The sequence below is a fragment of the Rhinatrema bivittatum genome, chromosome 3, assembly GCF_901001135.1.
Source record: "Rhinatrema bivittatum chromosome 3, aRhiBiv1.1, whole genome shotgun sequence".
Lineage (NCBI taxonomy): Eukaryota > Metazoa > Chordata > Amphibia > Gymnophiona > Rhinatrematidae > Rhinatrema > Rhinatrema bivittatum.
The window spans coordinates 588,073,117-588,098,459 of NC_042617.1; the positions used below are offsets into that span (position 1 = coordinate 588,073,117).

At 48.3% G+C, this 25,343-nt stretch overlaps 1 protein-coding gene across 3 annotated transcripts in view; it reads right to left on the minus strand.

Annotated features, from left to right (window-relative positions):
* Positions 1-25,343, minus strand: part of IGF2R (insulin like growth factor 2 receptor) — a 315,579-nt gene that overhangs the window by 253,463 nt on the left and 36,773 nt on the right. For all 3 annotated transcript variants that reach the window (XM_029596695.1, XM_029596693.1, XM_029596696.1), the window contains exons 2-3: positions 16,016-16,161; positions 317-441 (exon numbers count right to left, since the gene is read on the minus strand). In XM_029596695.1, the coding sequence (XP_029452555.1) occupies positions 317-441; positions 16,016-16,161 (271 nt within the window). The remainder of the gene's footprint in view (positions 1-316; positions 442-16,015; positions 16,162-25,343) is intronic.

Genomic DNA, 25,343 nt, shown 5'->3' on the forward strand with positions numbered 1-25,343 from the left:
TACTGAAATTCATTTGCGATGCCATGCATTATCATGATTTTCCATTAAAGTGAGGTCAGAGAGCTCATTCAGATTATGCGCTTCAGCTCTGCAAACTGAAATAGGCCTCCTAATTGTCTCACGTGTTGTATGCAAAAAGTAAAATGCTTTGCAAGTTCTCTCAAATATAATCTTGGATGCATGGTGTAATATGAAAAAGTCGTATCATCACAACACAAAATATATCTGGGGATGGGGAACAAACCTGCCACCAATGGCAATGCTTTTAAAGAGTTATGGAGAAGACACAGGATATTCAGAAATGATTTAGACTTACCAGAGTTTTGGCACAGAGGAGGTTGATACTGCTTTGCACTTTATGCGGCGTGTCTTCTTCGTTACAGGACTGGGTAGTGTTGAATAAAATAAGTTTAACATTGCTGCTTTTCAAAGATGCATCTCCTATTAAAAAATTAAAAATACAGCATTAGAATAAAAACCAAACAGTCTTGTCAAGGTACGTTTGCAGCCGTGACCTGCAATCTGCCTCGAACAAGCAATTTAAATGCATAGGAACGGTTTTCCACCTTAAGCTGTAGTGCAGTTCCAGTATTTGTAGTGAAACACGTACTGAACCAGCATACGAATCGTACAAAGGATGCTGCTTTAGGTGAGCTTTCGAGAGCGCAGATTCCCTTCTTTAGTTGTCAAAATTTGAAACCTCAAGAAAGCTCCTTTGGGTCTTGAAATCTCACATCAAACAACTTGACCATGTTATCTAAACCTGGCCAAAGAACTATATCTTATTTACCAACCACAAAGCACACTATTCCAATGCTACCTCAGAAAACTGCAGTTCCTGGGGGAGGAAATTGTGAACCTGTACAATTTAGAACTGGTGCAGAATAACCCTGCCAATCTCAATGTTTGTGCCAAATTGGTGAGTCAACATGAGCTGTCCACAGAAGGCAGCGCACCCCCACACATCCTGCTTTCAAATACTGCCACTGCCCCTCTCCTTACTCCAAGGCTTAGTAGCAGCTGGTGCTACCATCCAAACAGCACCACATCGTTCTCAGGGAGTTTGAGTCACACAGCATCCAAACTCCTCCTGCACTCTTCCACGGTCTCACACAAACACACCAGAAGCAGCTGTTTGGCAGGTAGTGCCAGCAGCGAATGAGCGAGCATGATGAGAACGGGGGACAAGCAGGTGGCAGGGAGTAGTTAGGGCTTCTGACTGATGGGCATTTAAAATCTGGAAGAAGCTGCAGGCATCAGTGACCTGACACTCAAAGCAATTATTGCAAGTATTGGCAGCTGCAAGAAGTCAACACTACCTGGAGCTTGGCGCTCTTTAGGCACTGCAATTTGACCAATAAAAGTCTGAATAAATCAGAAGCCCTAGTTATAGAGTATTATTACCGTATTCCCAATGGAATTTGCAGAAGTACAGCATTTTTGAGTAAAAGTATTGCTGTTTAAATTTATTAGTACTTCAAACCAACAGAGTTGCTCTCTATGCCAAGTGTTTTCCAAGGAAAGCAGACGCAAGTCCTCCTACATGGGTGCTACATCCCAGCCCCAGAATATTCTAAAATTGTGAGCATGTGCAACATGCTATACACTACCATATGTCCATGCCGGGGCACCTTCCGTGTATAATTTAGTTTAAATTTGGAGAAACAGGCAAGTTTTATTAAGGGCTGACATCCTGCTGTTCTCGGGGAACACCTGTTCAGATAAGCAACTCTGCTTTCTCCGAAGACAAGCAGGATGGGAGCCAAACCTAGGGAATCCCTAGCTACCAGCTGTTCCTAACGAAAAAAGGGGAAAAAACCCTGAAACAATGCCACAGGCAAAAATAGTGTTTTTTATGGCAACAAGCCTTTTTATAAAATTGTACACACTGGGGGGAGCAAAACAACAGGTCCTAGAGGGGCTGGAGTTGGGTTCTATACCTAAAAGAGACCCCTCGGAGTCTCTATCCAAGCAACAGTGCAATGAGAACGTGTGGCGAGAAGTTCATGTCAGAGCCTTGCAGATCTTCTCAATCTTAAATGTGCTACTGTTGTCACCATTGCTCTGACATTATGAGACTTACATGACCCAGTAGATGCAAGCCCGCCTGGCAAAACAGAAGTGCAATCTGCTAACCAATCATAAATGGTGCATTGGGCACAGCAATCCAAGTTTGCTGGTGTCAAAGGAAACTAAAAGCTGGGTGGACTTTTTAACAGGGCCTCAGCCCAGTTCCAGACAGAAGGCCAAGGCTGTCTTGCAGTCCAAACTGTGCAGCGCTTCTTCCCCTTTGTGGACATGTGGCAGGAAGAACGAGTGACCGGTTAAGATGGAAGTCCGGCACTGCTTTAGACAGGAATTTAGGATGCTGCAAGGAATCACCCTGTTCTGGTATAAGGTTTACCATTGAATCCTGTAAATAGTTACTCAGTTTCCAGGTTATTTTGTTAGGTTTTTGTATGCATAGTTCCTGTTCTATGTAAAGGCATTGCCGAATAGTTACAAGTTATATGTAAACCAATACGATGTGCAAATGGTTGTCGGTATATAAAAAACTTTAAATAAATAAATAAAATAAATAAATAAATAAGGTGGATAAGTCATCGACTCTCTGGGCCAAAGTGACCGCCATCAAAAATGCCACCTTCCAGGTCAGTTATTTCAGTTCACAAGAATCTCTAGGCTGAAAGAGAGTCAATACCACACTAAGGATCTATAATATTTATTTTATTTATTTAACACTTTTTTATACCGACCTTCATAGTAATAACCATATCGGATCGGTTTACATTTAACAAGGGTATAACTGGAGCGTAACTAAGTAAGTTAGACAATAGAGGTGAATAAGGCAAAGTTACATTCAACAAGGAGAAAAAACTTGGAAGCTTATGTAGCTGGAAGGCAGTAAAAGGTGATAATAATCGAGAAAAAACAATGGAGTATATGGGTTGAAGCAAAGATGCTTTAACCTAGAAGTTACAGCAGGAAACTTGATGGGGGGGGGCTTCAAGCGAAGCAAACCCCACATGAATCAGAAAACGAATAATCTCCCCAGTTCAATTGTGTGGCTCCAGTTACAGCGGATTAAAATATGAATGACAGATTAATACTGACTCCTCTTTTTTCTGGAAAGATACCCTTAGCACCCAGGCTCAGTTGGCTTGGCAAATCTTGACAGGAGGCAACCACCCGAGTCCTCATGGAATGCGGTGTAATCTGCTTCGGCATCCACATATGCGGCCGTGATGATTTCTTTACTGCAACAGACTATAGCTGCCCACGTCACCTGTTCACCTTGTTTACCTCCACCATGGAGCACAAACATCCGATCAGACTTCCGGACAGACTTAGCAACCTGCAAGTATTGGTTCAGATGCCGCTTGACATCCAAGGTATGCAAAAGATGATGATACTCTCATCTCTGTCCCTGTCCAACCTGGGCAGGGAAATAGACTGATTCACATGAAAGTCCAAAACCACCTTTGGCAACAAAGAAGGCTCAGTCCAAAACTGTACAACTTCCGGAGTCACACGCAGAAAAGGCTCACGGCAAGAAAGAGCCTGCGGTTCAGAAACCCTCTGTGCTGAACAGAGGGCCATTAGAAAAACGGTCTTCAAGGAAAGACTACATAGTGGCTGAAAAGTCAGACCCGCGAAGAAATTCAGGACTAGATTAAGGTCCCACAGAGGCACCAGCAGTCGCAAGGGAGGACGAAGATGTTAACTCCCTTCAAAACCTAGGACACATCTGGATAGGAAGACAAAGGCCCACCACTGACACGCCCCCTATAACAAGTGAGAGCTTCCGCTTGAACAGTCAGGGAATTAAGGGCAAAACCTTTATGCAATCTCTCTTGTAAAAATTCCAAAATTAATGGAAATTTCACTTTGAGAGACTGAGAACTTCACTCCTCGCACCAGGCCTCAAAAACTCTCCAAACTCTCATGTAAGTGTTGTGGGCGTGGACCCTTGGGCAGAGGTGGAGTGGCACAACCTACAGGGAGGAATCCTGCAGGTCCCCCACCATCGGCTGGCGGAGCTGGCTGTGGCAGAGGCCCAACTGGAGCTTCACCTATAACAGCCCTTGTTCCCCTTAGGTTAAGTCCTTGGGTGCCAGGGCCAGCAGGACTTAGGTTGGACCTCTGTGGACTAGGTGGAGATGGACAAGTCACAGGCCAGGGTCCGGGGCAGGTTAAGCACAAGTGAAATCAGAGGCAGACAGTGGGTCAGGCTGTTCGCGTTCAGACTTGGTCGAGAGTCAGGCAGTGGTCAGTGGCAGGCAGAGTTCAGTTGTAGTCAAGTGTTAGTAGGCCAAGGTCAGAACTAGAGATCCATCCAAGAGAAGACGTGACAGATAGGTAGGTTAGGTGACAAGGAGCAGCATAGGAGAGCACAAGGAGACACTGAAGGACTGAAGACTGACCACAGGATGAAAATGAAGAACTGAAGAATGACCACAAAACCAAAACATGGAACTCAGACAAGACAACCAGGAACTCAAGAACGAAGACCAGGAACTTGAAGTGGCAAGTAGCACTATGCTGGGTAGTCGACCTATTGCCGAGGCAAAGAAATGCTGCCTATTAAAGGTCTCTGCTGGTGACATCATCGGGCGCCTCTGGTATTTTCCCCGCTGTGAGCCCTTTAAGAGAGAAACAGTCGGGCACGCAAGTGACAGAGGAGGGGCCCAAGGCTGAAGCGGCATCAGAGGTAGGCTAGGTGCAGCAGCCTGTCATGCATCCAGGCAGAGGTGCTCCTGGCGTCAGAGAGAGTAGCGGAGGAAGGAGGTTGAGCACAGCTTTCTGCCGCACATCCATGGGGTGGTCTTCCCCATGCATCGGAGGCAGCTATTCCAGGCTCAGGGCTGGAGATAAGTGCAGAGATATGCAGGCCTGCCCTGCAAATCGCCAGACGCAACAGTAAGCCAGAGACATAGAGACTTCCTGGCTGAAGCAAAGTAGAAATCACTGCAGGAAAATGGCCATGCTTCAACAGAGCTCTTTCAAGGGCCAAGCCATAAGAAAAAGAAATCGACCTGGATCTTCATGCAGAATGGGTTCCTGTCACAACAGATCATTCCAAAAAGGCAATCTGAGGAGACTGCCCACCAACAGTCTTTGTAGATCAGCATATCAAAGCCTCCAGAGCCAATCCAGAGCCACCAAAAGTAGTGTTATGAGGTGACTTGCATTCTCAAATTGAGTGGCTTAATACTATGGATAAGTAATTTGTTAGGACCCAAAAAACAAAGCGGTAGCCGATCCAGTTGGCTGTATAGCAGTAGAAACAAAGAGAATCGGTAGTTGAAAATGCCCTTTAATAAATGATGCCAGACTCTTTTATGTAAATAGTGCTGTTTGATGGCACTTGTTGCAGACCCCGAGTTGATCGTTTTAGAAGGCTGCAGACTTGACACGAATTGCGATTTTACAGGCATTTGATGAGCTTGCATACATTTAAGTGGCAATTATCTTGAAGATATCAGCCCTACTCCAATTGATTGCCCCTGAGGCAGCTCTGTGTGAAAGAGCGAAACTCGGCCAAGAGTCGGGCATCATTTATTAAAGGGCGTTTTCAACTACCGATTCTCTTTGTTTCTACTAAGTAATTTGTTAGTAATTCAAAGAAACACAAAGCAGTGGTGAATGCTGTTTCATAGAAACAACATATTTGTACAGTTCACAATCTCTAGACTCATTCTTTGGGTAATATCTATAGAACCCCCTTTTGCCGAAGGCAAACTAGGAGGTTCCTCTGATCCAAAGAAGAAGAACCTTGGTCGACTGCCTCTCAACAACTCTACTCCACTGCCAATGAGGGAGAAGTCGAAGAACCCTGAATCAAGGGCTCTGATAATGTGCTCACCCCAATGAGCGATATTGGGACTCCGGTGTGAGGTATCACTGCCACAGTGCTGAAGGCGAGTGGCTGTATTATTACTTCTGTTTCTATATATAACGATAAGGAAATTTCTCACTAGACCTGCAATCTGGTCAACAAATGACGTGTCCTCCAAACTTGTCTAGACAACAGAATATCCCCTCTGAGGACAAGTATAGATTCCTGCATCACAACAGGTTTCTTTTCCTCTCTCTTTTTTTTTTTTTTTTTTTTTTTTTGAGACGACAGTTTAAAGCATACCAGAGCTGGAGTCTCTAATTTGAAACCCTCCGATATCAACAGAAGGAATGAGGGCTATAGTAATAAGAAGTTGTAGATAAGCCAAGCCTCCTGATGTCTCGAGGCAGCCTGTGCATTGGGTGATGCCCTTGCATCGTGCTCGATGTATCCTGCCTCACTGATGCTGACTTCCATTTCTTCCACACAAGCTCCTGTTTGATGCAGGTCAATTCTATTTCTTGACCTCATAGCTTTGATTAGGTAGTTCTTGAGGAGCTCCTGCTTCGCTCATTTCCTGGCAAGGCAGATGATGCACCGAGGGAGAAGGATTTACTGCGGCTCCTGAGGAAAAAAAAAACCTGGCACAGATCCCTCTATGCTCTGAAATGTTGAGAACATGATATGCCTGTTGACAAGGCATATCTGGAGCGAAACAAGAATAACAGTTAGTGAGGACATCACTCCACCATGATTACAGGTCAGAAACTGCCCATTGTGGGTTTTTCTTGTCAGCCATTTTGAGAAGGTGACCACCCTTTTTTTTTTTTTTATAGCACCAAAAAGTGTTTGGTTGCTGCAGTGCAGCAAGAAAACGAAAAATAAGAAAACGAAAAAAAAAAGCAAAAATTTATAAAGGATTTTGAAAAAAAAAAGTCAAGAGACACAGTACATATCCAGGCTGTGCTTGGACAAAATAAAATGACTGAGGAGGATCCCGAGCCAACTCTCACACGTACTCCGTAGAGCTCAAAATTCTGCTAGGTAGGAGAGATGAATCCATTCAGTGCTGCCGATGGCGTCATCCATGTGAAATGGCTAATTCGGCCTGCTTATCGATGGGAAACAATAGAATACAAAAAATCAGAACCATGGCTCCACACAGCTGGAGGCAGTCTGGGGATTTGGAGCAGGTAGGTGTTAGTGTTTTGAGGTGTTGGAGTGGATTCTTGGGCACTGCGGAGATGGCCACTCCATCGGGGAGGAACCTCGTGAGGAACCGCAGTACTAGGCTGGACGCTATACACGCAGACACAGAGAAGTTGTATTTATTATACAGCTGGATGGTACTGCCCGGGATGGACAGTAGTAAGGCAACCCAGTAGAAGCAGTCCAGGGGTCCTCGGCAGAGGAGACCAGTCCCACTCTTGAGTAGATTAAAGGCAGCGCAGGGTAGCAGAGGCAGGACCCGGATGTAGACTCCAAGCGCTGAAGGCGGAACAGACCGAGAGAGTTAGTACTCACTGTATTGATGGAGATCCTGGCAGGCAGAAGCGAAGCAATCGCAGGCACCAGTGTAGGGAGCGCAGGCCCTCGAGGAGCGAGTACCCGGTTTCCCAGATAGGTACCTGAAAGAGAGAAGATGGGCCCCCTAGGAGTGGGTACCCTGGTTAGCAATGAATTACCCCGAAGGGCAGAGAGAGAGCTTCCAGCGGCTGCTGGGAAGTGGCAGAGCAGCTTAGACCGGAGGCAATCCAATCCTTGCTAACTGGCGGGCTGATACAGTACAGTGCGCTGCAACGGAGCGCACTGTTAACTCGCCATTGGACGCATGTTTTCGACGCGCTAGCGTTACCCTTATTCAGTAAGGGGCCGAAAATGCGCGTCCAATCCCCCGAACCTAATAGCGCCCGCAACATGCAAATGCATGTTGATGGCCCTATTAGGTATTCCAGCACGATTCAGTAAGTAAAATGTGCAGCCAAGCCGCACATTTTTTGCTTTCAGAAATTAGCGCCTGCCCAAAGGTCGGTGCTAATTTCTTCGGGCACCGGGAAAGTGCACAGAAAAGCAGTAAAAACTGCTTTTCTGTGCACCCTCCGACTTAATATCATGGCGATATTAAAGTCGGAGGTCCCGAAGGATAAAAAAAGTAAAAAAAGAAAAACGAAAAAAAAAATTTGAAGTCGGCCCACGGCTGTTGGGTCGAAAACCGGACGCTCAATTTTGCCGGCATCCGGTTTCCGAGCCCGTGGCTGTCAGCGGGCTCGAGAACCGACGCCGGCAAAATTGAGCGTCGGCTGTCAAACCACTCCAGTCCAAAAGGAGGCGCTAGGGACGCGCTAGTGTCCCTAGCGCCTCCTTTTGCCTGTTTTTACTGCCGGGCCTCATTTAAATGTTCAGATTACTTACCTGGTAATCTTGTTTTCCTTAGTGTAGACAGATGGACTCAGGACAAATGGGATAGTATCCGCGTGCTAGCAGTTGGAGACGGATCTGACGTCAGCACGGGGGCGTGTATATATCCCCACAGGAAGCGCAGCTGTTCAGTAATCTTCCTTGCAAAAGCTGTTATGGATGTGTGTACTGACGCTCAATGAAAAGTAAAGAAAAAAGTGAAAACAGGCCTCCCCTGACCGATTGACAGTGGCCGGAGACCGCCAGCCTTCCCAACCGGAAGGCGTGGATATAGGCAGAGTGTACGCTCTTAGGAACACAAAAGTCAAAGGCGTACCCGGAATCAGTGAAACCCATGGACACAGGCAGCTGGGCAGGATGCTGAGTCCATCTGTCTACACTAAGGAAAACAAGATTACCAGGTAAGTAATCTGAACATTTCCTGGCATGTAGCCAGATGGATTCAGGACAAATGGGATGTACCAAAGCTTTACACCCCGCCTGGGCGGGAGGCTGCCTGAGGACCATGCAGTACCGCCCTCGCAAAGGCCGAGTCCTCCCTGGCCTGGACATCCAGACGGTAGAACCGAGAAAAGGTATGGAGGGAGGACCATGTCGCCGCTTTACAGATGTCCGCCGGTGACAGCATCCGGGATTCAGCCCAAGACGCCGCTTGGGCTCTGGTAGAATGAGCCGTAACCTGTAGAGGCGGAGCCTTCCCAGCCGCCACGTAGGCGGCTCTGACCACGTCTTTAATCCAGCGGGCAATGGTGGGCCGAGAGGCCGCTTCACCTTGCTTCTTCCCGCTGTGTAGGACGAACAGATGGTCTGTCTTCCGCAGGTCTTGAGTCATTGTCAGATACCTGGGCAGCAATCTGCCGATGTCGAGATGGCGTAATAAACGGCCTTCTTCAGATTTCTTCAAACCTACCGTGGTAGGCAAGGATATGGTTTGGTTAAGATGAAACTGTGAAACCACTTTAGGGAGAAAGGAGGGAACCGTCCGAAGATGGATAGACTCCGAAGTGATACGTAGAAAGGGTTCACGGCAGGACAGCGCCTGTAGTTCAGAGACGCGGCGTGCGGAGCATACGGCCAGCAGGAATACCAACTTCAGGGTTAGAGACCGTAGAGACAAGCCCCGAAGGGGTCGGAAGGTGGATCCCGCAAGGAAATCCAGAACCAGATTAAGGTTCCAGAAGGGTATAGGCCACTTTAGTGGCGGACGAATATGCTTGACGCCTTGCAGGAAACGAGAAACATCAGGGTGCTTGGCGATAGTCTTGCCACCTCTCCTGGGTCCATAGCACGATAGTGCCGCTACCTGAACCTTGATGGAGCTGAGGGAGAGACCCTTCTGAAGCCCATCCTGCAAGAAATCCAACACAATAGGAATAGTGGCGGCATGTGGACTGGTGCCATGAGAGGCGCACCATGCTTCAAAGATTCTCCAGATCCGTACGTAGGCGAGGGAAGTGGAAAACTTGCGAGCCCGGAGGAGTGTAGTAATCACAGGCCCCGAGTAACCCTTTTTCTTCAGTCGAGCCCTCTCAATGGCCAGACCGTAAGAGAGAACTGAGCCGGATCCTCGTGCAGAATGGGACCTTGACGTAGAAGGTCCCGGAGAGGAGGCAGGGGGAGAGGCTCCCCTGCCAGCAGGCGTCTGAGGTCCGCGTACCAGGGTCTTCTCGGCCAGTCCGGGGCCACCAGAAGAACTAGGCCCTGGTGTGACCGAATCCTGTGGATGAGGGCACCCAGTAGAGGCCACGGGGGAAAGGCATATAGAAGAGTCCCCGGAGGCCACGGCTGGACCAGAGCATCGATGCCGTGCGAGCACGGGTCGCGCCTGCGGCTGAAGTATCTGGGTACCTGAGCATTGGACTTGTCTGCCAGTAAATCCATGGCCGGGATCCCCCAGTGATCGACAATCATCTGGAAAGCTGTGGGGGACAGCTGCCACTCGCCTGGATTCAGGCGTCCCCTGCTGAGGAAGTCTGCTGTGGTATTGTCCTTCCCGGCAATGTGGACGGCGGAGATGTCCCGCAGATTCGCCTCTGCCCAAACCATGAGTGGGGCGATTTCCAGAGATACCTGTCTGCTTCTGGTTCCGCCCTGACGGTTGATGTAGGCCACCGTGGTGGCGTTGTCGGACATCACCCTGACAGCTCTGTGCCGCAGCCGCGGAGCGAAACGAAGGCAGGCCAGTCGGACTGCCCGGGCTTCCAGGCGATTGATGTTCCATGTGGACTCCTCCCTGTTCCAACGCCCTTGCGCAGTGAGTTCTTCGCAATGTGCTCCCCAGCCGCTGAGGCTGGCATCCGTGGTGAGCAAGATCCACGTGGGCGAGGACATCCGCGACCCCCTGCTCAGGTGGTCGGACCGCAACCACCACCGCAGCTGGGTCCGAACATGGACCGGCAGAGGGAGGCGCGTGGAATAGGCTCGGTGATGGGGGCTCCAGCGAGAGAGCAGGGAATGCTGTAGTGGTCTCATATGGGCTCGTGCCCAAGGCACCACGTCCAGAGTGGAGGCCATGAGACCCAGAACTTGCAGATAATCCCAAGCTAACGGCCGACTGGTTCCCAACAGATACTGGATACGCTGCCGAAGTTTCAACTGTCTCTTGGACGTAAGACTGACCGTGTCCGCCCGAGTGTCGAACCTTACCCCCAGATATTCTATGGACTGGGAAGGCTGTAGGCAGCTCTTGCTGAGGTTGATGACCCAGCCCAAGCTTTCCAGAAGGGCGATCACCCTGTCGGTTGTCCGCAGGCTCTCCGCTCGGGACTTCGCCCTGATCAACCAGTCGTCTAGGTAGGGATGGACCAAGATCCCGTCCCGCCTGAGTGCCGCCGCCACAACCACTATCACCTTGGTGAATGTCCTCGGGGAGGTGGCCAACCCGAAGGGGAGAGCTCGAAACTGGAAGTGGCGGTCCAGAACCTTGAAGCGGAGGAAGCGCTGATGATCCGGATGTATCGGAATATGAAGATAGGCTTCGGACAGGTCTAATGCCGTGAGGAACTCTCCGGGCTGGACTGCGGCTTTGACGGAGCGCAGAGTTTCCATGCGAAACCTCGGCACCCGTAAGTACCGATTGAGGGATTTGAGGTCCAGCACAGGCCGAAAAGTGCCCCCTTTCTTGGGTACATGAAATAAATGGAATAGTGTCCAGAATTCACTTCCCAGGCAGGCACTGGGAGGATGGCGTTCAAGGTCAGGAGCCTCGTCAGGGTGGCCGCCAATGCTGCCTTCTTGAGCAGGGAACATGAAGACTCCACAAACTTGTCCGGAGGAAGATGATGAAAGTCCAGATAATACCCCTCTCGGATAACTGCGAGGACCCACTGGTCCGACGTGATCTCGACCCATCTGGGGTAGAAGAGGGTCAACCTGCCCCCTATGGCTTCGTCCCCCAGATGAATCGGCAAATTCTCATTGTGGGATGCGACCGGGACCCCCGCCCGGCCCGTTCCCCCGTCTGCGCAGCCTGGACCGAAAGGACTGATTCCTGGCCGGAGGACGCGGCGTCTGGTAGCGCCCTCTATATGGAACAAATCGCTGTGAACCCCTGCCCCTGGAGGGCCGGGGACCGGAGCGCTGTCCCCTCCTGGACCGGTCTTCTGGTAGGCGAGGCACAGGAGAGGCACCCCAGGAAGCGACAAGCTTATCAAGGTCACTGCCAAACAGAAACGAGCCCTGAAAAGGCAATTTGGTGAGGCGAGACTTGGAAGGGGCATCAGCGGACCATGGCTGGATCCATAGGTGTCTCCTGGCGGCCACGGAAGACGAGATCCCCTTAGCCGTGGTTCGAACCAAATCCGATGCGGCATCGGTGAGGAAGGAAAGAGCGGGCTCCACGTCAGCCGCCGGAGCGTTGTTCCGGACCTGAGACAAGCAGGCACAAGTGACCACCGTGCAACAGGCCGCAATCCTCAAAGAAAGAGCTGCCACCTCAAAATTTTGCTTCAGAATGGCGTCCATCCGCCTGTCCTGGGGCTCCCTGAGGGCCAAACCCCCTTCCACAGGAATGGTAGTGCGCTTGACCACAGCGCTAATTAAGGCGTCCACCTGAGGGCATGCCAGGAGGTCCTGGAGAGCCGGTGCCAATGGGTACATGCCTTTCAGGGCCCGGCCCCCTTGAAAGGAGGCCGCCGGTGCTGCCCATTCCAAATCAATGAGTTGCTGAGCTGCCTGCAAGAAAGGAAAATGGCGGGCGGTAGGACGAAGACCTTCCAGCAGGGGGTTCTGCGCAGAAGGAATCGAAGCACTGGGTCCAGTGATCTCCAACTCCGCCAGACACTGAGACACGAGGTCCGAGAGGTCCTCCTTAGGGAAAAAGCGCCGCATAGTCCGGTATGGCGCAATCCCCGGGGGGAGGTCCCCTTCGTCCGGGAGTTCGGACTCGTCCGGTGAAACCTCCAGGTCCGAGTGAGCGGGACTGTCCAATAGCGGGAGGTCCCGCTCCCGAGAAGGCTGCGAGGGTCCCGGAACCGGATCCCTAGAGGCTGCCATCATGGCGGCAGCCGTAGTATGCGCCGGAGACGCCGCCCCCGCAGGAACCGCAGCAACCGCCGGAAGAACAGGCGCAGCAAGGACCGTAGGGGCAGGACGCGAAGCCATCTGCATCTGGACAAAGGCATGAATTCCCTGAAAAAGATCCACCCAGGAAATGGAAGCCGCCTCAAAACGCCGGGGTACCAGATCCCCCGGGATTCCCGAGCGGTCGAGACTGCCTCCCAAATCCGGGGTAGCCGCAGGTGAACTATCAAAAAACTGCGGCTGAGATTGGTCCTGGCCGGAGGGTCCCCCGGCCGCCGCACATTGGGTACACAGGGAGTCGGGGTCAGTACCGCGCGTGGCACGAAGGTGGCACGCGGAGCAGAGGCCCAGAGCTGAAACGTCTAGGGCAAGTGGCGGCGCAGCTGCGGCCGCGGCTGCGAGCTGATCCATGAGCAGAATATAGCAAGCGTGCGCTTCCTATGCGGCAGCAATAGGCGCAGGCTAGAACAGGCGCACAATAGCAATAGGATGCGGCAGCAATAGGCGCTGAATAGAGCAAGCGCACAATAGCAAAGGCAAGCGGCAGCAATAGGCGCTGAGCAAAACAAGCGCACAATAGCAATAGGAAGCGGCAGCAATAGGCGCTGAGCAAAACAAGCGCACAATAGCAATAGGAAGCGGCAGCAATAGGCGCTGAGCAAAACAAGCGCACATAGCAATAGGAAGCGGCAGCAATAGGCGCTGAGCAAAACAAGCGCACAATAGCAATAGAAAGCGGCAGCAATAGGCGCTGAGTAGGAACAGGTGCCCAATAGCAAGAGTATGCGACAGCAATAGGCGCTGAAAAAACAGCCGCACAATACGAAGCAGGTAGCAATATACACCTAAGGGCAGTCAATAGGCATACAGCAGCAATATGCGGCACATACTCACAGTGGTAGCCAAAAAGCAAGAACAAGGAGGAGAGAAAAAAAAAAAAAAAAAAAAGCCGCGCCCATTACAGGCGCGGAATACCTGAGTAAGGCCACAAATGGCGTCCTCCACGGCTTGCCACGCCGCCGGTCCTCTAGATAGCGGAGACCTGGGTGAAGAGACGTACGCCGTACCAAATCTTCAGCGCTGCCGGGCAGGATCACAGGCGGTCTCCGGCTGCGAGGGGAAAGGGCCGATACCTTTCACCGCCGCGGTTGAGGCACTGCACCCGCTACCTCGTCCACGCCGGGAGCGAGGGCCTCGGCTGAACCGAGGACTTACACCTCCGGGGGACCACGGCAGTCACCCCGGGAAGCTCAACTGGGGGGCACGGCCAGAACGGCCCCTGAGGAGCACGGGGCTCAAAAAGGTGTTGAAGAAAGGTAAAGTAGAATCTAGAAGAGAAGAAAACAAAAATGAAAGTAGTCTTGGAAAGCACGCTGAACCAGCGTGCAGGCACTCCAAACTGCTTTGGAGACGGAAATTACTGAACAGCTGCGCTTCCTGTGGGGATATATACACGCCCCTGTGCTGACGTCAGATCCGTCTCCAACTGCTAGCACGCGGATACTATCCCATTTGTCCTGAGTCCATCTGGCTACACGCCAGGAAATACAGAATTGCGCGCACAGAACGCGGAAGAGCGAACGCCCGCTCACCCGCGTTTTTACTGTATCGGCCCATCAGTTTGTTAGCAAACGAAGGGCAGGCTAAATACCAGGATGTGATGTCTTCACTTGGAGGGGACGCCCCCAAGGTTCCCGCCATGATGTGGATAAACATGTGGGTGGCATGCACACGCGCCCTAGCAGGCCCTTAGGAGAAACATGGCGAACGCCGTTGCCAATCTGGGGACGCTGGGTAGAGCAGCATGAAGACGCGGTGGCAGCCAACCTCCCAAGGCTTGAGGAGAGAGAAGGAAGAAAGGTGAGGCACAGAGGTCGAAGCCGTCTGAGACCGACAGACGCAACAGTAGGTTAATTGAGAGAACCCAGATGTTTGAGGTTATGAGGGAGGGCAATGATTTACCTAAAACCTCAGCCTCTCTCACAAAGGCAGAGACTGTCCTATATGGTGACAGAGATTCTGGCTACGTGCTCTGGATCCAGTCAACATACCTTCTCTGTTTGGATATACAGTGGCTCTATCTATGCATTCCCAATGTCTTTAAGAGCTGTGTCAGTTTTTTTAAACACTCCCCATAACTCCCAAATAACCTCTTTTACAACAGCTGCTCTTCAGCAAAACCTAAATTTCCATAGATATTCACCCATTGGATGCATCGATTCTAGTCCCCCCAAAAAAAATCCGTTCTTCGCAACGCCATTGAAAAACGAGCACTATCAATTGCCGGTCCGCATCACTGGAACTCTCTCCCGCCAGATCTCCGTCAGGAACATTGCCATATCACTTTCAGAAAAAAATTGAAAACTTGGCTGTTCGCCCAAGCATATCCCTGAAGAAGCCTCAGGGTCACCTACACAGTCACAAACCCCACGGCTGCGTACCCCTCCCGCAACTCGAAGGAACTGTTTTTCGGCTAACTGCACTTTCATATAACTTGCTTAATCATAATACACTATGTAAATTTGTATATAATTCTTACCATGTAAGCACTTACTTTCTGCTTATTTGCTCTGCTTTCCAGTTAGAAAAAAAGGATAGGTTAAACAGTTTAACAGCCTAGTTCCACATTCCCTGTTATAATGTAATTTTTGCTTTCATTGTTAATTGGTTTACCCCCTAGTTTATTGTAAACCAGTACGATAAGACCTGGTCTTGAGCATTGGTATATTAAAAGAATTTAAATAAATACATAAAATAAATAAATACTATTGGTTTGATCCTTCATAATCCACTCTTCCTGTGTCTGTTCAATTTTCAAACGCTTTGCACGTTGCAATGCAATGTTTGAGTGAGGGCTTCTGATGACGAAACAGAGGAAACACCTCCCCTTCATTTTATCTTATATTCAAAACAGTAGGAGCAGTTAAATAGTAGGAGCTTTAAACAAACTGAATGGCAGCAGCTTCTGAAGAATGAAATAAGCAAAAAAAAAAAAAAAAAAGGATCTCGTTCTGCTATTACAACAAAATGTTATAGCATTATTGCATGAAACTCCCCCCTCCCCCCCCCACACACACACACAGACGGCAAGTATGACGATCACATCCAACATTTCCAAGCACTTTTCCCCCTGCTATTTCTTTCCTCAAACTTGCTGTGATGTTTCAAGTACTTCAATGATGCGACTCAGGGAAAAGAATAACTAGTAAAGGAGCGGTGAAGCCATTCTGTACTTACCTACGGACGTGTAAGTGTCCGTGCTTAAATCATGGGCACAGATCGCACTGGCTTCCAATCCACCACATTCCGTGCTGGGCACTTTATCACAGAGGTTTATTTTGTAATGGACATGCTTATCTGTGTCAATGGCATCCCACGTATAGCTGTAAAAAGGAAAATGCATATATTGGTGTTAGTAGGGCACCATACCAGAGGAAGCAAGAGCAGAACTCACATTAAGGTTTCTTTTCTGTGCATTACCTAACTGAACCAAATCACTCTGAACCTGGAAGATGTAGTAGGCCAGATTGACAAACTAAAGAGTAGCAAATCACCTGGACCGGATGGTATGCATCCTAGGGTACTGAAGGAACTCAGAAATGAAATTTCTGATCTATTGGTTAACATTTGTAACCTATCATTTATTTATAGCTTTTTTTTATGCCGACATTCGAAGGACATCACATCGGTTTACATGTAACATTTGGGGAAACATTACAAAGAACTCAGTAACTTTACAGTAAATAATAAATGAAAAAAGGAGAAGTAACAGTATAAAATCTAGATAATGAACGTAAGTGCGAAATGTTAGGGCAAATTAACTTGGGAATACAAGAAGCAAATGTAAGGGCAAGATAACTTAGAAGTACAAGAGGCAAATTAACTTGGAGGCACATGAGGTAGAATAACCTGAAAGTAGAAGGGAGAGGGTACGTGAAAGGGTTATGAGGGAACGGGGGTGGTGAGGTGTAAAGGGGGGGTAATAGAAGAGTGTTCTTATTGATAAAACTAATTGGTACTAGGGGATGAGGGGGGCTAGGGAGTGGAGATTAGTGATTTATGCAAAGGCCTGTTTGAAGAGCAATGTTTTAAGTTTTGTTTTTTGTTTTTAAATCATCCATTGTACCTGAAGACTGGAGGATAGCAAATGTAACCCCAATATTTAAAAAGGGCTCCGGGGTGATCCGGGAAACTACAGACCGGTTAGCCTGACTTCAGTGCCAGGAAAAATAGTGGAAAGTGTTCTAAACATCAGAATCACAGAACATATAGAAAGACATGGTTTAATGGAACAAAGTCAGCATGGCTTTACCCAAGGCAAGTCTTGCCTCACAAATCTGCTTCACTTTTTTGAAGGAGTTAATAAACATGTGGATAAAGGTGAACCGGTAGATATAGTATACTTGGATTTTCAGAAGGCGTCTGACAAAGTTCCTCATGAGAGGCTTCTAGGAAAAGTAAAAAGTCATGGGATAGGTGGCGATGTCCTTTCGTGGATTGCAAACTGGCTAAAAGACAGGAAACAGAGAGTAGGATTAAATGGTCAGTTTTGGCAGTGGAATTTTGTCAGTGGAATTTTGTCAGGGATCTGTACTTGGAGCGGTGCTTTTCAATATATTTATAAATGATCTGGAAAGGAATACGACGAGTGAGGTTATCAAATTTGTGGATGATACAAAATTATTCAGAGTAGCTAAATCACAAGCGGATTGTGATACATTACAGGAGAACCTTACAAGACTGGAAGATTGGGCATCCAAATGGCAGATGAAATTTAATGTGGAGAAGTGCAAGGTGTTGCATATAGGGAAAAATAACCCTTGCTGTAGTTACATGATGTTAGGTTCCATATTAGGAGCTACCACCCAGGAAAAAGATCTAGGCATCATAGTGGATAATACTTTAAAATCGTCAGCTCAGTGTGCTGCAGCAGTCAAAAAAGCAAACAGAATGTTAGGAATTATTAGGAAGGGAATGGTTAATAGAACAGAAAATGTCATAATGTCTCTGTATCGCTCCATGGTGAGACCGCACCTTGAATACTGTGTACAACTCTGGTCGCCGCATCTCAAAAAAGATATAGTTGTGATAGAGAAGGTACAGAGAAGGGCAACCAAAATGATAAAGGGGATGGAACAGCTTCCCTATGAGGAAAGGCTGAAGAGGTTAGGGCTGTTCAGCTTGGAGATGAAACGGCTGAGGGGGGATATGATAGAGGTCTTTAAGATCATGAGAGGTCTTGAACGAGTAGATGTGACTCGGTTATTTACACTTTCGAATAATAGAAAGACTAGGGGGCACTCCATGAAGTTAGCGTGTGGCACATTTAAGACTAATCGGAGAAAGTTCTTTTTCACTCAACGCACAATAAAGCTCTGGAATTTGTTGCCAGAGGATGTGGTTAGTGCAGTTAGTGTAGCTGGGTTCAAAAAAGGTTTGGATAAGTTCTTGGAGAAGTCCATTAACGGCTATTAATCAAGTTTATTTATTTATTTATTTTATTTAAAGACTTTTGTATACCGGTATTAGTGGGACATCATACTAGTTTACATTAGCAGCAGATAGAAATTACATGTTAACGGAGTTACATCTGGGAGGGGGAGTCATGCAAGTGCAGAGTAGAAAAGTAACTTAACTTAAACAACAAGTGAATAAATGAGTCCTAAACAAAAGGGAGCACGGGGGTCCTTAATATAAGGAGGGGATCGGGTAGTTTATGTGGGGGATAAAGAGTGCAATTAGGGTTGCTTATGAAGGGGATAAGAAGTTTACTTAGGGAATAGCCACTGCTATTAATTGCATCAGTAGCATGGGATCTTCTTAGTTTTTGAGTAATTGCCAGGTTCTTGTGGCCTGGCTTGGCCTCTGTTGGAAACAGGATGCTGGGCTTGATGGACCCTTGGTCTGACCCAGCATGGCAATTTCTTTTGTTATGTTTCAGGGATTGGATCTGTAATTAAAAGATCAAAGATTCTGCAAGCAATACAAAGATAATGCACAAATTGCTGTGCTGCAGGAAACCAAGCTAAACTCTGTGGAACACGGGAAACAAATGCTAATAGGTGGGTCAGGTTTTTCATGCTTCACTGGCTGCCCGGAGGGCAGGTGTGGCTATCCTGATAGATAAATCCCTTTTCTTTTTTGACTTCTAATATTGGTTGAGGGTACCCTGTTTGGGAAACCCACTGTACTATGTAGTATTTATAGTGTTTATGCCCCAATGTTACTCCCATTCTTCTGTTTAAGTAAGCTAACAAATTTGTTTCGTTATTCTCTGAAGTTTTTGTTGGTGGGAGGGGAATTTAATCTGCTCCATGGCCCAGAACTTGATAGGACTCCTGTCCAACAAATGCAGGGAACAATAGGAAATAAGAGTATCCCTTTTTTCTGTGGAAAGCTTTACATCCAATGAAGAAGATATTTTCTCATATATCCAGAGTAGGGATGTGCATTTGTTTCATACGTTTCCTATACAAGCATGTAATATGAAACGTATGAAACGAATTCACATCTAATTGGCATATAATGGGAAACGTATGAAACGAATTAAACGAATGCACATCCCTAATCCAGAGCTCATATTATTGTCAGTCTGGTTTGGACTACTTGTTTGTTAATTGTATACATTTTTCTAAGATTAGCTCAGTAAATATTGGCCCTACAGAGATTTATGACCTTGCTATGGTGTGCTGTGATATTCAAGGGTTTGCTCCTACTTCTCAGGGTGAAAAATGGTTTGCCCGGGACTTTCTGAGCTTGAAGGCTCAACTGAGGGATGATAAGAACATACGAAGACCAAGGGCCTACCAAATCACAAGTACCTAGCAAGTACCCAAACATTAAATTAATATATCCCAAGCTACAAATCCTTATTTATTAATAGCAGTTAATTAATTAATAGCAGTTCTGCTCTAGGAACTTATCCAAACCTTTTTTAAACCCAGTTACACTAACTGCCATAACCACGTCCTCTGATAATGAATTCCAGAGCTTAATTATGCGTTGTGAAAAAGAATTTTCTCTGATTTTAAATGAGCTACTTGCTAACTTCTAGGAGAGCCCTCTAGTCCTTGTATTATCCAAATGAATAAATAACCGATTCACGTTTACCCATTCCAAGTCCTTTCATGATTTTAAACACCTCTATCATATCCCCCCTCAGCCGTCTCTTCTCCAAGCTGAACAGCCCTAACCTCTTTAGTCTTTACTCATAGGGGAGCTGTTCCATCCCCTTTATCATTTTGGTAGCCCTTCTCTATACTTTCTCCAGTGCAACTATATCTTTTGAGATGCAACGACCAGAATTGTACACAGTATTCAAGGTGCGGTCTCACCATGGAGCGATACAGAGGCATTATGACATTTTCCGTTCTATTCACCATTCCCTTCCTAATAATTCCCAACATTCTGTTTGCTTTTTTGACGCCGCAGCACACTGAACCGATGATTTCAATGTTTTATCCACTATGACACCTAGATCTCTTTCCTGGCTGGTAACTCCTAATATAGAACCTAACATCGTGTAACTACAGCAAGGGTTATTTTTCCCTATATGCATCACCTTGCACTTGTCCACATTAAATTTCAGGCAGGGAGACCTTGGCACCCAATCTTCCAGTCTCACATTTATCACAATCCGCTTGAGATTCAACTACTCTGCATGATTTTGTATCATCTCCAAATTTAAGCACCTCACTCGTCTTGCCCCTTTCCTAGAACAGATCCCTGAGGCACTCCACTGTTTACCCTTTTCCACTGAGAAAATTGTCCATTTAATCCTACTCTCTGTTTCCTGTCTTTTAACCAGTTTGTAATCTATGAAAGGACATCGCCTCCTATCCCATGACTTTTTAGTTTTCTTAGAAGCCTCTCATGAGGGACTTTGTCAAATGCCTTCTGAAAAACCAAAGACACTACATCTACCGGTTCACCTTTGTCCACATGTTTATTCACCCCTTCATAAAAAGGTAGGAGATTTGTAAGGCAAGACTTCCCTTGTCTAAATCCAAGCTGGCTGTGTCCCATCAAACCATGTCTAAATGTTCTGTGATTTCATTCTTTATAAAACAGTTTTCACGATTTTTCCCGGTACTGAAGTCAGTTCTATCCCCCTAGGTCTAATAAAAGATGCTTTTTTAGCAACCCAGACTGCTTTCAATTCTCTATTGCACAAGAAGGCCAAGAAAAGTCTTCTTTATTACAAATATAAGTTTTTTCATTTTGTAAATAAAGCAGGCAAAGTACTGGCTAATAGCAGTAAATCTTGATCTGGAAATAAGTATATTGCTTCTATGAAGGAGAGTACAGGCCAAGTAGTTTCTTCTAATGCAGACCTGTCTGCACTTTTTCACAGTATCCAGCAGAATACAGTAACCTGCTGCATGTTAGATCTTATTTGAAAGATGTTTCCTTACCTCAAATTTAAACACACCTATTAATTTAGTGGAAATTCAGAGGGGTACAGTTTTAGCCCCAGGGCCTGATGGGATTTTGGCATAGTTTGAGGCTTTTGTGCAATCTCCAGATACTCTGGGATATGACAATAAGGTTACTATTGTGGTTTTCCCCAAAGACAGGTAGAGACCACATGATTCCAGGAGTTTTACAGGCCAATTTCTTTGCTGAATTTCGACATTAAAATTTTAGCTATGATAATGGTGGACTCGTTAGCAGCAATCCTACCTGAACTAATAACTGGTGAGCAGATAGGGTTTGTCCAGCAGAGGTATGCAATGGTTAAGAACATAAGAAATTGCCATGCTGGGTCAGACCAAGGGTCCATCAAGCCCAGCATCCTGTTTCCAACAGAGGTCAAACCAGGCCACAAGAACCTGGCAAGTACCCAAACACTAAGAAGATCCCATGCTACTGATGCAATTAATTAATGTCCAAAAAGATAGCGATGTCTAGGGAACTTTGTTATTCTCGTAAACTGCAGTCCCTTGTTATAAGCTTTGATGCTGGACTGGGTTTTTCTACCCTGGAGCAGGGAGAGACCCTTCTCCTCCTGCTCATGCCTGCTCTGCACCTCCCCCTCCTGTCTGTGATCAGCAACACTAGAGGACAGGAGGGGAAGGGGCACTAGAAGGGATATCAGGATGACAAAGACGAGACCATCTGTTGCAGCCCACCCCCTTCTTGACACCTGCAGCTTAGCTTAGAGCAGGGGTGGGCAATTCCGATCCTCGAGGGCTGCACACCAGTCGGGTTTTCAGGATACCCCTAATGAATATGCATGAGAGAGACCTGCATACACACTGCCTCAGTTGTATGCAAATCTATTTCATGCATAGTCATTAGGGGTATCCTGAAAACCCGACTGGTTTGCAGCCCTCAAGGACCGGACTTGCCCACCCCTGGCTTAGAGGATGCTGCTGTCCAGAGGTAAAACACGGAGTGAACACTGCCCCAGCCCCAGCAGAGGAGGGAGTCACCCAGAGCTGCAGTCTGGCCAGAATGGTTTCCCAAGGCAAACGGAGTGAATGCTGAAAGGGGATGAATACCTGGGGAAGCCGTGTGAAAAGTGATGAATGCTGTGGGAGATGAAGGGATGTGAATGCAGCTGGGGGAAGGACATGAGCACAAGGAGGAGCTGAAGACTGTGAGGAAAGCGAAAGGGAAGTGAAGGTTTCCTCTCTATCTTTCTGGTCGGCTGTGCAGATTGCACTGGCTATTCCTCTCCAAGCTCCATTTTCCAGTATGGGTGAGGGGACCAGGGCTAAGGTGTGAGGAACAGATGGCCGGGATAGGAAGTTACATGACAGCCATGTAAGATGAGGTTTTGTGTGTGAGATAGTCTGCTATTAAGTTCACTTAGAGAATAGCCACTGCCATTAGCAATGGTTACATGGAATAGACTTAGTTTTTGGGCACTTGCCAGGTTCTTATGGCCTGGATTGGCCACTGTTGGAAACAGGATGCTGGGCTTGATGGACCCTTGGTCTCACCCAGTATGGCAGGTTCTTATGTGGAAAATGAAGCTCAAAAGAACTGGGGGAATGGTGGTCAAGAGGTGCAAGAAAGCCAGAGAGGGAGGGTATGGGTGTGAAAGAGAGACAGAGGTGGTGATGGGTGCTAGAACTAGAAAACAGTGTCAGGGGAGGGGTGGGACAGAGGTGGTGATGGGTGCTAGAACTAGAAAACAGTGTCAGGGGAGGGGGTGGGACAGAGGTGGTGATGGGTGCTAGAATTAGAAACAGTGTCAGGGGAGGGGTGGGACAGAGGTGGTGATGGGTGCTAGAACTAGAAAACAGTGTCAGGGGAGGGGGTGGGTCAGAGGTGGTGACGGGTGCTAGAACTAGAAAACAGTGTCAGGGGAGGGGGTGGGTCAGAGGTGGTGACGGGTGCTAGAACTAGAAACAGCGTTAGGGGAGGGTGGGACAGAGGTGGTGATGGGTGCTAGAACTAGAAAACAGTGTCAGGGGAGGGGGTGGGACAGAGGTGGTGATGGGTGCTAGAACTAGAAAACAGTGTCAGGGGAGGGGTGGGACAGAGGTGGTGATGGGTGCTAGAACTAGAAAACAGTGTCAGGGGAGGGGTGGGACAGAGGTGGTGATGGGTGCTAGAACTAGAAAACAGTGTCAGGGGAGGGGGTGGGACAGAGGTGGTGACGGGTGCTAGAATTAGAAAACAGTGTCAGGGGAGGGGTGGGACAGAGGTGGTGACGGGTGCTAGAATTAGAAAACAGTGTCAGGGGAGGGGGTGGGACAGAGGTGGTGATGGGTGCTAGAATTAGAAACAGTGTCAGGGGAGGGGGTGGGACAGAGGTGGTGATGGGTGCTAGAATTAGAAACAGCGTCAGGGGAGGGGTGGGACAGAGGTGGTGACGGGTGCTAGAATTAGAAAACAGTGTCAGGGGAGGGTGGGACAGAGGTGGCGATGAGTGCTAGAATTAGAAAACAGTGTCAGGGGAGGGGGTGGGACAGAGGTGGCGATGGGTGCTAGAATTAGAAAACAGTGTCAGGGGAGGGGGTGGGACAGAGGTGGTGACGGGTGCTAGAATTAGTGTCAGGGGAGGGGTGGGACAGAGGTGGTGATGGGTGCTAGAATTAGAAACAGTGTCAGGGGAGGGGTGGGACAGAGGTGGTGATGGGTGCTAGAATTAGAAAACAGTGTCAGGGGAGGGGTGGGACAGAGGTGGCGATGGGTGCTAGAATTAGAAACAGTGTCAGGGGAAGGGGTGGGACAGAGGTGGCGATGGGTGCTAGAATTAGAAAACAGTGTCAGGGGAGGGGTGGGACAGAGGTGGCGATGGGTGCTAGAATTAGAAAACAGTGTCAGGGGAGGGGGTGGGACAGAGGTGGTGACGGGTGCTAGAATTAGAAAACAGTGTCAGGGGAGGGGTGGGACAGAGGTGGTGACGGGTGCTAGAATTAGAAAACAGTGTCAGGGGAGGGGTGGGACAGAGGTGGTGACGGGTGCTAGAATTAGAAAACAGTGTCAGGGGAGGGGGTGGGACAGAGGTGGTGATGGGTGCTAGAATTAGAAACAGCGTCAGGGGAGGGGGTGGGACAGAGGTGGTGATGGGTGCTAGAATTAGAAACAGCGTCAGGGGAGGGGTGGGACAGAGGTGGTGACGGGTGCTAGAATTAGAAAACAGTGTCAGGGGAGGGTGGGACAGAGGTGGCGATGAGTGCTAGAATTAGAAAACAGTGTCAGGGGAGGGGGTGGGACAGAGGTGGCGATGGGTGCTAGAATTAGAAAACAGTGTCAGGGGAGGGGGTGGGACAGAGGTGGTGACGGGTGCTAGAATTAGTGTCAGGGGAGGGGTGGGACAGAGGTGGTGATGGGTGCTAGAATTAGAAAACAGTGTCAGGGGAGGGGTGGGACAGAGGTGGTGATGGGTGCTAGAATTAGAAACAGTGTCAGGGGAGGGGTGGGACAGAGGTGGTGATGGGTGCTAGAATTAGAAAACAGTGTCAGGGGAGGGGTGGGACAGAGGTGGTGATGGGTGCTAGAATTAGAAAACAGTGTCAGGGGAGGGTGGGACAGAGGTGGCGATGGGTGCTAGAATTAGAAAACAGTGTCAGGGGAGGGGGGTGGGACAGAGGTGGCGACGGGTGCTAGAATTAGAAAACAGTGTCAGGGGAGGGGGTGGGACAGAGGTGGTGATGGGTGCTAGAATTAGAAACAGTGTCAGGGGAGGGGTGGGACAGAGGTGGTGATGGGTGCTAGAATTAGAAAACAGTGTCAGGGGAGGGGTGGGACAGAGGTGGTGATGGGTGCTAGAATTAGAAAACAGTGCCTGACTACTTTGATTCCTTGGTTCTGCACACCTCATCTTCCGTCAGCTACTAACCTGTTGGAGCCAGATCTGCCTGTAAATCAGGCAGCACCAATCTGACAGTGGTTCAAAGGATTCATACCTCAGACCATGACAGAACCGAAAGGAGCAAGGGAGTAGCCAGAGGAGCTACCCCATCATAGCCTTTTCTCTGCCATCATTGACTACGTTTGAAGAGGCTGCTGCTACATGCTCTGAATAACCATCAGAAAAAGGAAGCACAAAGAAACTCAGATGCATGAATGAAAAGGCAGGATGCACAGAAAGGAGAAGGCTTACAAC